The sequence below is a fragment of the Salvelinus sp. IW2-2015 genome, linkage group LG3 (genome assembly GCF_002910315.2).
Source record: "Salvelinus sp. IW2-2015 linkage group LG3, ASM291031v2, whole genome shotgun sequence".
Classification (NCBI taxonomy): Eukaryota; Metazoa; Chordata; class Actinopteri; order Salmoniformes; family Salmonidae; genus Salvelinus; species Salvelinus sp. IW2-2015.
Genome location: NC_036840.1, coordinates 8835788 through 8850280, shown reverse-complemented (window position 1 = coordinate 8850280; position 14493 = coordinate 8835788). Strand labels below are relative to the sequence as shown.

At 45.2% G+C, this 14493-nt stretch overlaps 1 protein-coding gene across 1 annotated transcript in view; it reads right to left on the bottom strand.

Moving 5' to 3' along the window:
- Nucleotides 1–387: 387 nt before the first annotated feature.
- Nucleotides 388–14493, bottom strand: part of LOC111956018 (pleckstrin homology domain-containing family A member 5) — a 164550-nt gene continuing 150444 nt past the window's right edge. The window contains 18 exon segments of the mRNA XM_070436535.1: nt 388–1736; nt 2064–2186; nt 3137–3306; nt 3510–3661; nt 4629–4949; nt 4951–5556; nt 5740–5940; nt 6212–6345; nt 6590–6734; nt 7442–7555; nt 7769–7787; nt 7885–8017; nt 8118–8235; nt 8408–8557; nt 10538–10618; nt 10853–10918; nt 12760–12840; nt 14265–14318. Coding sequence (XP_070292636.1) covers nt 2104–2186; nt 3137–3306; nt 3510–3661; nt 4629–4949; nt 4951–5556; nt 5740–5940; nt 6212–6345; nt 6590–6734; nt 7442–7555; nt 7769–7787; nt 7885–8017; nt 8118–8235; nt 8408–8557; nt 10538–10618; nt 10853–10918; nt 12760–12840; nt 14265–14318 — 2628 coding nt within the window. The 3' untranslated portion in view covers nt 388–1736; nt 2064–2103.

The window sequence follows — 14493 nt, the reverse complement described above, 5'->3', positions numbered from 1 at the left end:
AAAGTTTGTCAATGTCTCCTCTTCAGAACCATCAGAGCTTCTATCTCATCAGTGATCAGCAAATCATATCTGTAACATAAAACCAAAACAGCTGGAAGCATTGGAAATTGAATTCCTTCTCCCAATTTTTTTTWAATGTGGGGTGGCAGGTKGCCTAGTGGTTACAGCGTTGGACTAGTAACCGGAAGGTAGCAAGATCGAATCCCCGAGCTGACAAGGTAAAAATCTGWCGTTCTGCCCCTGAACAAGGCAGTTAACCCACGGTTCCTAGGCTGTCATTGAAAATAAGAATTTGTTCTTAACTGACTTMCCTAGTTAAATAACGGTAAAAAAATGTAAACACTTAGTATATGTCCTAACAACATAACATACTCCAACCACAGCAGATAAAAACATCAACATTTATTTCACATGATATAAAACAGATGAGATATGAACATTTTGCATATTAACTAATAATAATAACCTCAGTTACAATTTCTGCTCTGCTCTTTCTATGGTGTACATCATTTACACAATGAAACTTTACATTTATGTACATTATATTTGAAGTCCTAGAGGAACAAAATGCCTGCTTATTGCTTATACATGTGCTATTCTCTTCTCTCTGTCCAGGACTCCACACAACCAGACAGAATCTAACACACAACCAGACAGAATCTAACACACAACCCTAATCTCATAAAACTATTTTATCTTTCATCTATATTTTACTTTAAATATATCTCAGCCATAGAAAAAAAACAGAGAAGCAGATCGATTCTAACCCAGGACATTCACATGTGGTTGTCGGCGGCGACCAGATCCCGATCCTCCCGACATAAATAAACACAACCTTAATAAAATATTTAAACTCTGTCCATCAGCAGCAATAGGGTGGCACCTTATTGAAGTATAAACCCATTGTATAGATAGTTCATTCTATATGTTTTATATATTTATATATTAACAACTTGTATGAACAACGGGGGAATGTGCAGTGTAAAATATGTGGGAAATTAAACTTTTAGGGCCTCAGGTTAAAAACTTAAATGGGAGTAAAACCWGTTTATTTTTTAACCGCAAGAGAATATGGCGCCTCCGTGTGGTTAAAGCAAAGCACTGCTTTTGTGTGTGTAGATTTGGTGCTTGGCCCTCTCCATAGTGTGTGACGATCTCAAATGCATACTCCTCAAGTCCTCAGGTCCTCGTCTCCTTCTCAAAATCCATTGGATGAGAAAGCCAGAGGTCCCTCCCCTCTGACCTTCTCCTCCAGTGGGTTTTGAGAAAGAGACGAGGAGACAGGACGCGAGGAGTATGCAATTGAGATCTTCCCAGTGTGAGACTCTTCTAGTGTTCTTATTTACAACTGTACAGTCCTCTCCTCGTTACAGCAGTGCTCAGCTCAGACACTCAACGCATCCTCACAGAACATGTCCAAAATAACAGACCATCATAATACCTGTAATAATAATAATCAATTATCACTCTGTAATACTATCTTGTCCTCTGAGATCTCTGTGTGAATGAGAGAGTTTTGTATCGCAGTTATTGTGTAGGCAGGCAGTAAGTAATACGAGCAGGCCTGTGCATCTACTCTTTCTGTCTGTCTGGCTACAGTCGTTTCTACTGTATACACACAGAGCTACTGGGCATGCTCTGTGCAGGCTGGCTGGTGCCATCTTGGCTCTGTAGGATGCCATCTTGGATCTTCAGACTGGCATCGCTTATGAGTCACTGCTCACAAAGGTCAATGTCTGGGCMGCAGGGATGAGTGGAAAGAGAGGGAAGAGAAAGAAGAGGAAAGAGGTGAAGATACAAAAATAGCTGATGTCACAAGCCAAAATGTCTAAAATAAATCTGAGAAAATGTGTACGCTGATATGACTAGAGAGTGCTTTTTGATTAGATGATAAATTATGGCTGTGTTTAAATGGCTGGTGTAAATATTGCCTGCTGGTAAGATCTGTGTCGATTGGAGGGTAAATCAKTGAGGGCTGAGCTTTGGGCCATGGAGTTTAGGGGTTGATGGGTAGAGATGAGTAAAGGTCAAAGGTTGTAGGTAAGGACAGGGAAGTCTCTTACTGAGTGTAGTTCAGTTCACATAACCACCTCCTCGACACGTCTACACACACATGAAGTGGGATCCGTCAGTGAGTTGAGGAGGAGAAGGAGAGGAGGACTGGGGCGGACAGGGCAGGCTTTTCACTGCAAACAACACACACGGGGCAAACCCACAACACATACAGTACCAGTCAAAAGTTTGGACACCTACTCATTCAAGGACACCAATAAGAAGAGACTTGATTGGACCAAGAAACACAYGCTATGGACATTAGACCGATGGAAATCTGTCCTTTGGTTTGATGAGTCCAAATTTGTGATTGTTGGTTCCAACCGCCGTGTCTTTMTGAGACGCAGAGTAGGTGAACGGATGTCTCCACATGTGTGGTTCCCACCGTGAAGCATGGAGGAGGTGTGATGGTGCTTTGCTGGTGACACGGTCTATGATTTATTTAGAATTCAAGGCACACTTAACCAGCATGGCTACCACAGCATTCTGCAATGATWCWCCATCCCATCTGGTTTGCACTTAGTGGGACTATCATTTGTTTTTCAACAAGACAGTGATSAAAAACACACCTCCAGGCTGTATAAGGGCTATTTGACCAAGAAGGAGAATGATGAAGTGCTGCATCAGATGACCTGGCCCCCACAATCACCCAACCTCAACCCAATTGAGATGGTTTGGGATGAGTTGGACCGCAGAGTGAAAGAAAAGCAGCCAATAACTGCTCAGCAAGACTGTTGGAAAAGCATTTATTATGAAGCTGGTTGAGAGAATACCAAGAGTGTGCGAAGCTGTCATCAAGGCAAAGGGTGGCTACTTTGAATAATCTCAAATATATTTTGATTTGTTTAACACTTTTTTGGTTACTACATGATTCCATATGTGTTATTTCATCGTTTTGATGTCTTCACTATTATTCTACAATGTAGAAAAATAGTACAAATAAAGAAAAACCCTTGAATGAGTAAGTGTCCAAACTTTWGACTGGTACTGTACGTAAGTGCTTTGACATTTATCAGTTATATATCAATCAATCAATCCATCAACCAATCATCATTAACAAAGCGATTTCTGACTGTTCTCAAACCTGCCATCAGGTTGTTGTTGAGTTTAGCTCCCTCTGCTGGTAGTTCATAGGATATGTCAATGTTGTTCCCCTGGGTCTCATGCTCCGGGGCCTCCCCTCGCATCGCCTCACTCTGCATCACATCCTCCTCAGGTTCAGGAGTCAGTGCTTCTGACACAGCAGCTGGCAAACTGGCACAGTCACACCTTCACATTCAGGCCTTATTCCAATACTTACAAAATGCATCCTTCTTTTCTGCCTTTAATGAGGTAGTCACTGATCTAAATACAGTTGGATGAAGGAAGGGACGGTTTTAAAGTATTCAAAAAGGGTCAAAGTTGCTATCGATCCAGAGAGGCTAAGATAAGTCCTGGTGAGGCCTAGCTAGTCTCACCTGTTGTGGGGAATGAGGGTGTTGGGAGTGTGGGTGTTTCTCCTCTCTGTCTCCCTCTCCCCCTGCTGTTGATGTTGTCCAGGGATCAGGTACTGAACATACAGGGGCTTCAKACCCTGATCTGATATCACCATCATCTGGGTCTCTGACACCTGCAACACATGGACAGTGAGATAGACTGTAGTCTGGGCTGTGTTCAGGAGGTACCAAACAGGAAAATATGTTTTGAAACGAAGCTCTTATTTTCACATGCCCTACTGAACACGATCTTGGTGGTCTAATGTCAACCCCTAGAGGCTACCTCTTCGGTATTTGGGGATCTGAAGAAAGTCCAGTCCCTGAGCAACACCAGCAGTACACATTTTTATTCTAGCCCCTGACAAGCACACCTGATTCAACTTGTCAACTAATCATCAGGCCCTCCATGAGATGAATCAGCTACCTTTGTCCCGGGGCTACAACAAACATGTGTACTGTTGATGATCTSGAGTTGAGACACACTGGTATAAAGCACATGGTGATAACCAATGGTCTTAAGCAGCTTTCGCAAATATTATTTTAAAACTAGGCAACTATATTAGAGGGCATTAATTGATCCAACATCATCATCAGATCATGAGATTCCATGGAGCTCAGGCCAACTCAGGGAGGTGTGTCTCTCTCTGTAGCCCAGTGTGAGTCATCACGGCTGGGCTGAGGCCCAGAGATAAACCCCTAAATCCAGGCTGGATCCTCCTCACGCCCAGAAAGCCTCCATTAGCCTCCCAGATCAGATTAAAGGACATTAACACAGAGACCAGGCTGCTGCCAACACAACACAGCCATTAATCTTAGCTCAACGTTATTGGATTAGATATACATTTGTCCTTGAACGGGGAATATGTTTCAAGTATTTCCTTTATCTCTGAATACCCTCTTTGAAAACGTTCATTTTTCAGTAAAGGAATACAGTGTTCTGTGAATCCTTGGTGTGGATCTTTCTTATTCACACAGAGAGTTACAGTACACCATGCTGACTCAGTCACCACTCCTACTAGTCATCAACATACGTATCAAATGATAGTCTGCCATACATATTCTGCTCTCTGGTGGTCTGTGTGAGTAGGGACACTCCCGTACCTCTGTGTCCATGTTGGAGCTCTCCGTCTGGGGCTGTGGCTCCTCCTCACTCAGCCTGGGGACAGGGATGACATCCACCTCCTCAGCTCTGTAGCTGATCTCTTCCACCACAGTGATTTCCATCTCCAGCTCCACCACTGCAGCCTTGTCAATATCTAGCGCCTCTTCTGAAGACACTGCAGTCCTCTCTCTGACTAGTTCTTCAGCTGCAGCTCTAGCTCTCTCCAATTCTTCTGCAGCTGCTGCTACTGCGGCCCGGTCTCTCTCCAGCTCCAATTCTGCAGCCCTGTCCATCTCCTCTTCTACAGCCACAGCAGTCCTGNCACTCCCGTACCTCTGTGTCCATGTTGGAGCTCTCCGTCTGGGGCTGTGGCTCCTCCTCACTCAGCCTGGGGACAGGGATGACATCCACCTCCTCAGCTCTGTAGCTGATCTCTTCCACCACAGTGATTTCCATCTCCAGCTCCACCACTGCAGCCTTGTCAATATCTAGCGCCTCTTCTGAAGACACTGCAGTCCTCTCTCTGACTAGTTCTTCAGCTGCAGCTCTAGCTCTCTCCAATTCTTCTGCAGCTGCTGCTACTGCGGCCCGGTCTCTCTCCAGCTCCAATTCTGCAGCCCTGTCCATCTCCTCTTCTACAGCCACAGCAGTCCTGGCCATCTCCTGCTCCACCACTGCAGCCACCTCAGTCATGTCTCGCTCCAGCTTTTCTATTGCAGCTCGACCCCTCTCCATTTCTTCTTCAGCAGCTGCTGCAGCCCTGTCTCTCTCCAGCTCCAGTTCTGCACCTCGGTCTCTCTCCAGCMCCACYGCTGCAGTCCTGTCCCTCTCCAGCTGCTCTGTAACTCGGTCTCTGACCTCCTCCAGGTCTTGCAGTGCTGCCTCCAGCTCCTGGGTGTCTGTGGAGAACACCACCTCTCGCCTGACCTGTGGTAGACACACATGCCAAATGAATAACTCAGTTTTACAGTGTACACAACGCTGAGAAACAAGGTTAATCAACACACACACACTCGCGCACAGACCCCCCCCCCACCCCAGCTGTCTCTGTTGTCAGGTACACATCAAGTCCTATCAAAACACACACACACCAAACAGAGGAGGACTTACCTGTGTAATGAAGGGGTTCTCCTTGGAGAAGGATGGCGAGCGTGAGGGGGAAATACTGCTGCTACTTCTCTTCTTCTCCTTGAGCGAGGCCTGCTGGTGTCGCCTGATCCTCTCCAGCTGCTCCTCTACACTCATCCTGGCTCTGCCGCTCTCCCGCTCCCCCGGTCCGCATGTCTGCTCCACCGCACTGTGAGGACGGTCCTACAGGGGGAGCAGTGGAGCAGGGATCAGTCATGTTGGATTATTATTACACCGAGAATGTTTTATCTGCCTGTCTATTGGTGACATATTATATCCATCTCCAGCTTTTGTAGTGGTAAAACATGGCAGGGAATGAATAGCAACAGTAGCACCTCCAAATCCAAAATCAGTGCTGTCCTGTCTATCACAAAAACAGTTTCTAATATGTTTTCTAGGGTCAGTTTATAGTTCAGTTCCCCTGCTATTCCCTAAAGTGCTGAGTCAGGCTTACAGTCCTGGGGTCAGGCTTCTTGCTCTTCCTCAGGGTGACGTAGGAGGCGATGGTGCAGGACTCTGGGGGGCTCATGGGGGATTTGGTCCTGGATGGCACGATACCCACTGGGTAGACTGGTACTCCTAATGGGACTGGGAGGGGAGTGGGACTAAGTCAGTTACAAAGCCATTTGGGGTGTTACATTTTTTTATATTCAGTTAATAGAGTACTTATGAATCATACTTATAATACTCTTTATAAGTTTACTTTGTATGGAATTTCTAATTACAACTTGAATTCACTGAATTACAATAGTTTTGACCCTAGCCCGTATCCACCTTGAAACAGCGGCAGCAGCGTAACCAAACTGGACATTGTTGACAGACAGTGACTGACCTTTAGTGGCCGCAGGCTCCTTGTCTGTGGTCAGCCCTGTCTGTAGTCTGTCCTTGTCATTGTCCTCTCCGTTGTTATCGTCCACCTCCTCGGCTACAGTGGTCAGCTCTGGCTCACTCTTATACAGACGGTAGTCTGGGCCTTGCTGTAGAGGGACAGAGAGTCAGCATACTGAGAGGTACACACATAGGAAACAGTCACGTGCGCATGCCCGCACGCACACACGCAGGTCACAAAGTGGTCATGGTGGATGTGACCGATGGATAGTCGAGACAAATTTAAAACGGCGCCGCAAAGAGCAGAAAACTGTTAACTGGCAGCCCAAACACTAAGAGTAGGCAKACCGCAGKACAGCACTCAGACACAGTCAGAATGACAACTGGGGTGGAATCACACAATCACACACGCTTCCATGGAAACAAGAACAAGCCAAACCGAAGAGCAAACAGATGACAAACCCAAGGAATGAATACGTCAAACTCAACACTCCAGGGTAAGAGGCAGGGAAAAACCTAAATGTCGACAAATGTTAAAACAAATGACAAATGATTCAGAGCAAATGAAAAGAGTCACAACGGTGACCCAAGTTGGCGATGAGAGATGAACCATGTATGGTGAGGGTAAAGGTGGAGGGTCTGGGGTCAACGTGTACTGGTCTTGTACAGTGTAAGATAAAGTTGCCCCTAGACACCGACCTAAGATCAGTTTAGTATTACCTCGCCCTAACGGTTAAGATTAGAATATATTTGGTGAAGTTAAACAGATCCGAGATCTGTGCTTAAGGGCAAGTAGTGATGATGAAGCACAAGGACAGGGATGAAGGGTCAGGRGTGAGGGGTCAGCGTGTCTTACACTGCTGTGTGTTCCGTTCCTCTGGCCGTGCTTGCTTGTGTGTGGTGGCGGACGGGTGCCCGAGGGGGAGGGAAGGGGGGGTACAGCGGGAGGGCGCTCTGTTGAGCCGTAGGACTGGGGCAGGGGTGGGCGGGGGGCTGACGGTCACCTCCGTGAGAGGACAGAGTGACCGGAACAAGGTCACGGCTGCCGCATGAGGAGGGATAGATAGAAAGTTGTTGTTGTTGAGACACTCTTGGGACAAGCATGCACAACCAGACCCTGCTTAGACAGATCAGCACAGCCTCCTGTGGCATTGAGTGGAGCTATCCGTCTCATCCGTCTCACATGTAGGCTACGGACAGCTCTAAATCAGTTCAAAGACTCCATGCACAGATTCTATTTATCTGGTGTTGACATATTCTGATGTTTTCCTTTATCACAAAAGTAGAAGTGAGACTCACCTCGTTCTTCTGTAGGTTTGAGATGGGTTTGGACCAAGGAAACCAGTGTCAGTGGTCCTCTGGGGTTTGTTCTTGGCCAGAGCCTCCATCACATCCTGGATCCTCCACAGCTCCTTCTGATCTGGACATGCTGCTGGCTGGGAGGTTCTGTCTGCTCACACAGTGACAGAAAATGTTAAAAAACACTCTCCATCTTGCAAATGTGTGATTGCATGTGAGTGAGTGGTTGAGACAGAGTGAGAGAGACTTCCTGTGGGCTGCCCAGGGTCTCTGCTGTTCCAACAGGTTGGTTTTGGCCAGAGAGACGCCAGACTCCATTTTATCATACTCCCTCCACGACCGCTCCAACTCCTGAGAGACGAGAGGGTGTCACTACTAGACAGCCTGTGTGTGTGCGCTTGTTTWTGTGRGTGTGCACTGACTRACAGCATTGACCCTGGAGAGATKRTGACAGGTGCTGATCWGTGTGTGTGTTTGTGTTGACATCTGCATGTACAGTGTGTGTGTATACATATGAACGCACAGTGTTGACCCGTGCCAGTTCTCTACAGGTACTGAGCAGTCCATTCTGCAGTACGTCTCTCTGCTGTATAAGGCTCTGTACGGCTGCTGGGTTGTCAGAGCTCTGCTCTATCTCCTGACTGGCAGACAGCAAAGCCGTCTCCAGGGTGTGCTGCAGAGAGATAGGAAGAAGAAGGAAGAAAGAAAGAAAAGAAMAAAGGAGAAGACGACAACGACACAGGTCAGCACAACATCTACAGCTAACATTTGTCTGACAACTACACACAGATACACAAACAGAACCACAGGCAAAGAACCAACCAAACATTATCAAAGCATCTCCACCATCAAAAGGGTGTACCGCCACTCCCAGGACTCTAGGGGGCAGGCTAGGGCTGCTGTCTMAGAGGGAGAGTCTCAGTTCCCAGCTGTGAGTCTGCTAGCTAGTCTATACACTGTGTACCTGTGGTACAAGCCTGGCAGAGGAGGGATGGTAGTCTTGGAGTGACCATGAGAAAGTATTCATACCACCTTATTCCACATTTTATTTTGTTATAGCCTGAATAAAATAATAACTCATTTGTCTACACACAACACCCCATAATGACAAAGTGAAAACATGTTTTTAGAAATGTTTGCAAATTTATWMAAAATTAAATACAGAAYTCTCATTTACATAAGTATTCACACSTGAGTCAAGCACCTTTYGCAGRGATTACAGCAGTGAGTCTRTCTGGGTRTCTAAGTCTCTCTTCAAAATTCTTCAAGCTCTGTCAAATTGGTTGTTGATCATTGCTAGACAACCATTTTCAGATCTTGCAATAGATTTTCAAGCAGATTAAAGTCAAAACTGTAACTCGGCCACTCAGGAACAATCACAGTCTTCTTGGTAAGCAACTCCAGTGTAGATTTGGCCTTGTGTTTTAGGTTATTGTCCTTCTGAAAGGTGAATCCATCTCCCAGTGTCTTGTGGAAATCAGACTGAACCAGGTTTTCCTCTAGGATTTTGCCTTTTCTTAGCTCCATTCAGTTTCTTTTTTATCCTGGAAAAACTCCCCAGTCCTTAATGATTACAAGCATACCCATAACATGATGCAGCCACCACTATGCTTGGAAATATGGAGAGGGGTACTCAGTAATGTGATGTATTGGATTTTRGCCAAACATAACACTTTGTATTAGAACAATAAGTAAATTGCRTTGCCACATTTTTTGCAGWATGACTTGTAAACAGGATGCATGTTTTGGAATATTTTATTCTGTTCAGGCTCCCTTCTTTTCAGTCTGTCAATTAGGTTAGTATTGTGGATTAACTGCAATGTTGTWCAACCATCCTCAGTTTTCTCGAATCACAGCCATTAAACTATATTACTGTTTTAAAGTCACAATTTGCCTCATGGTGAAATCCCCAAACCATTTCCTTCCTCTTCGGCAACTGAGTTAGGAAGGACGCTTGTATCTTTGTAGTGACGGTGTATTGATACACCATCCAAAGTGTAATTAATAACTTCACCATGTTCAAAGGGATATTCAATGTCGGATTTTTTATTTTAACCCATCTACCAATAGGTGTCCTTCTTTGCGAGTCATTGGAATCCCTCCCTGGTCTTTGTGGTTGAATCTATGTTTGAAATTCACTGCTCGACTGAGGGACCTTACCGTTAATTGTGTGTGTGTGGTACAGAGATGAGGTAGTCATTAAAAAAATCATGTTAAACACTATTATTGCACACTATTATTATTGAGTCCATGCAACTTATTATGTGACTTGTTAAGCAGATGTTTACTCTTGAACCTATTTAGGCTTGCCATAACAAAAGGGTTGAATACTTATTGATTTTTTATTAATTTGTAAAAATGTTTAAAATCATAATTCCACTTTGAAATTATGGGGGTATTGTGTGTAATCCAATGACAAAACAAATCTCCATTTAATAAATTTTAAATTGAGACTGACAAAATGTGGAAAATGTCAAGGGGTGTGTATACTTTCTGAAAGCACTGTATCTCCTCCCGTCTCGGCACTCTCTCTCTCTCTCTCTATCCTTCTCTCCCTCTGTGTAATAAAGGTCTACTCCAGCCTCAGACAGCCCAGTGTGTGTTTGTGTGTGTGAAGCAAGTTGTCAGTTGAAAGAGTGAGTACAGTAGTTACCTTCTCTCTGTGTAGTTGCTGTAGTTTCTCCTCCTGTGTTCTCACCACTTGGTCCTGCTCACATAGTCTGCTCAGCTTAGTCTGAAACACACACAGTGGTTGTTAACACACACACACACAGTAGTTGGTAAGAATTCGGCATTGAATTAGGATTTTTTCCAGCGAGCTGAGCTGTGTGGTATTCTATTAACTTAATTGAATCTTTCAATCTATGTCAGGAAGCCAACTGCTGTGTGTCTAGACTAGAGGATACGTGCAAAGGGAAAGGAARACTTTCCCCTCTATCTAYACAATAATAAAAGGACTTGGTCTTACGTCTATGTCGATGTCTTCTGGCCTCTGGTGGCTGTAGGAGTTGTCTTTGTAGTCCTCAGGGCTGATCTGAAACACCAGACAGCRTTAGAGACACATGCTGTGTTTACACAGGCAGCCCAATTGTGATCTTCTTTTCACTAAAATGGTCTTTTGACCAATCAGATCTGCTCTGATTTGAAAAGATCTGATGTGATTGGTCAAAAGACCAATTTGTTGAAAAAAATATCAGAATTGGGCTGCCTGTGGGAAGACAGCCACAGACAGGGGACGGCAAAACAACCTGTAATACAGACCCATGACATGGGGTGCTTCTCAATAGTCTACTTGTCTCCTTGTTAAAGAACTGGACTGGTGAAAGCCCATTTCTAGTAGGTATCCKCCATATTGCTTACAGCCGTCCCGTATCTTCCGATCAGTGCAGATGAAGGAGAAYACACGAGGAGGGAAGGCCACTAGAGTATTGAGATGCACCCATGGTCTGGTTAWTCATTGTGATGTGGTTTTCATGGTAAATATCTGCGTCCTTACAAGGAGTTGTCCACAGGGTCAATGAAGCCCAGAGAGAGAGAGAGCGAGAGAGAGAGTGAGAGAGAGAGAGCGAGAGCGAGAGCGAGAGGGTGATGGAGCTCTTCATGCAATTTCAATGACCTTCTCTTCTCATAACTTATGACTTTACAACACTTCGGATACAACTTCTCAGCCCAAATTTCCATTTCATAATAAGGAGTGTCAGCCCCCTCTGCTGGGAAATCAGACTGTGTTTTCCACCTCAGTAGCATCACTGATAACAGTCCTACTGATGGAGGCTCCAGGGGTGTGAAGAAGCTATGAAGAGGACAGGAAGCTGGCATCAGGAGGTCACCAGAGACTAGAGCAGGATGTTCTCACACACACACACACACCCTTTAAGAGAGGCTAGAGGGCTGCTGCAGTGGTTGGCTAGGCTGGATGTATAGTCCTCTGTGCTGGCAGCTCTGCCCTGTGCCACACTAATTACCGTCCCCTCGGTGCGCTCTTCATTACTGTCCCCCGGTACACTCTGTCATGGCTGGAGCTTGACTAATGAAAACCTCTAAAAGACCTGGGCTAAATCTGGCCCTCACGGAGGCACACACATTAACGCACACACACAGCTGGGAAAACCAGCCATCCTCACACAGGTGATTTTCAACCCCAGGACGGCTAAAGAGGGGGAGGTTTAAGAGAGCAGGGCTGAAATCATACCATTAAAAGCCTGTAATAAAGTGATAACATAGCACAGTGGAAAGGCCAGACTATGGACCTCACACAGTACTCCCTCAAGGACAATTTCCCCAGCTAAAAATAAAATACCCCTGCCCTCTTTCAATCACTGTTACACTATCGGGCCACCACCCGAAAAAGGACGTCATTCTATTGAATACATAAACAAAATATTTTGCATTGAGCTCTTATCATACCCACATATGGACAGACTGAAAATAATATTACGGAGAAGAGAGGTGCTGATTTGACTGTGATCGTACAGTGCCTAGCCAACATAAGATCCATCATCAACAGCATTGGCATTGCAGGAAGACGGGGTACGGCTCTAAGGTAGCATCCACCATAATAACCAACAGCAACAATACCATCAAGTTACAATGAGGTAGGATGGGCATGGCTATGTAGCATCCACCATAAGCCATGCTAACATCAGTCCAACCTCGGACTGACGAAAAAAGCAAAAATGGATGAAGAGGAAGTGCTGTAGTCAAATCAACACATGAAGGGTAAGTAGCAAACAATGTTGGGATCATGACACCAGGAAGAGGGGGAACCGACGACTGACTGACTGCATCCAATGTGAACAAAAACAGGAGGGATCGATGATGYAGGGAGGAGAGGAGTGCGGGAGAAGAGTCATTGGTTTGCCAATAAGACCTTACTTGCTGGTACAGTTGAGGCCTTGGAGCAGAGTTCTCAATCATAGTGTGAATCATGAAGATTAACGGCTCATTGTCCTTCGTCTAGTGGGAGATCGAAGTTAGGTAGGGTGGAAGGGAGCAACAATACACAACAGCATAATATAGGTGTTAGTTAGTGAACACAACAGCAGAGCCTAGAAAGGATCCATAGAAATAAAGAACACATTGTTGTCATAAGGTACTAGTGATTGAGGGAGACCAGGGGCTTGAGCCAACAACCCTGGGGTTATATCTACCACCTGTACCATAAAGACTCAGACCTTCTGGGAGAAGTCCTAGTACATTTACAGTAGATACAAGGAGGCCACAGTTGGGTCCAAAGACAATATTGCCAGTCCCTCTCAGCAGACGGAGGAGACACGTAACGTCCTGCTTTTCTTACTGTCATCGTTTACATCATCCCCGACCAATATCTACCAACAAAATAGCAAAACAATTGCATGCATTGGAGCCTGTGGACCAGGGGAATGAGCGCGGTGGCGAGTTAAAGTTCATTCATAACCGCTGTGAAATTGTCTGCCATTAGAGGTGAAAGCCTTTGAAATGGCAGAACAAATCATTTCACAATTGGTTAGAGGGGTCACAATCAGACTCAGTGAAGTCGCTAAGTGAGGTCCCACATGGTAGAGTGGTTTCTCCTGCTGCACACGACCTTTTCAGAAACAGGAACTCAATTATTTATCTATCGTGGAAACCCAGTTCTAAACCCAAAAAATAAACGCCCGCTTTAGACGTCTGCCCTGATTACCGATGCCTGAGTGAGCGTTAGTCAGAACGTCAGTCGCTATGCCTAGCCACTTTACCTGAAACCCCAGAGGTTGTTTCTATACAGTCTTAATTACATTATGACAATGACATGACTGACGTACTACAGGTACACATCATCAAGTTAAAAACGTAATGAGAAAACACAACATGCCTTAAGGTTCCCTTCATCCTCAAAAGTTTAAGTTTGCTCTCGTGCTTTCTCAAGCGTGAATTCAATTTTTTTTTTAATAAAGAATGTTCTCCAGGGACTGTACGAACTATACAGCAAACATATGAGTAAGCTTATTAGCTTAGGGCAGCATTGCCAGGCCAAGTAAAGTCGTTTTAAAAGTTTTAAAGTATTTTTTACTTTCCATGTACTGAGCTAGACAATATATCCTCCCGTGGGAATGCAGGTTTGCGCAGCTCCTATTCTGCAGTGAACGGTATATGCTTCAGGAGGGCCGGAGAGAAAAGAGTGAAAAGGAGAGAGAAAGTATAGAAAAGACAAAAAGGAGGCGGCCCTGGCATTTGAGTCACTAATAACCCTGGGCAGAGTGAGAGCAGCTGGGTGTATGACCAACCCTGAGGAGTGCCTAACCCTGAGAAACACACACACACACAGACAGAGACAGAGACACACGCAGAGACAGAGACAGAGAGAGAGAGAGACAGAGAGAGAGCGAGAGAAAGACCAGAGATAAAACAGTACTCCTCACCTGGCTGTCCAGATACATGAGGTTCCTCTGAAGGTGATGAGACAGGACCTCACTCTAACATCAGAAGGTAGTAGAAAAGAGGGAAGAGAGAAGAGTCAGACAGGAGAGAAAGAGAGAAGGGAGAGGGAGATTGAGTAAGGGAAACAGCAGGAAATAGAAGTAGAACTGGTACAAGCTGATAGTGAAAGATGGAGATGAAAGAGGAAGTTGCTACCGTGGCTTTGGCATT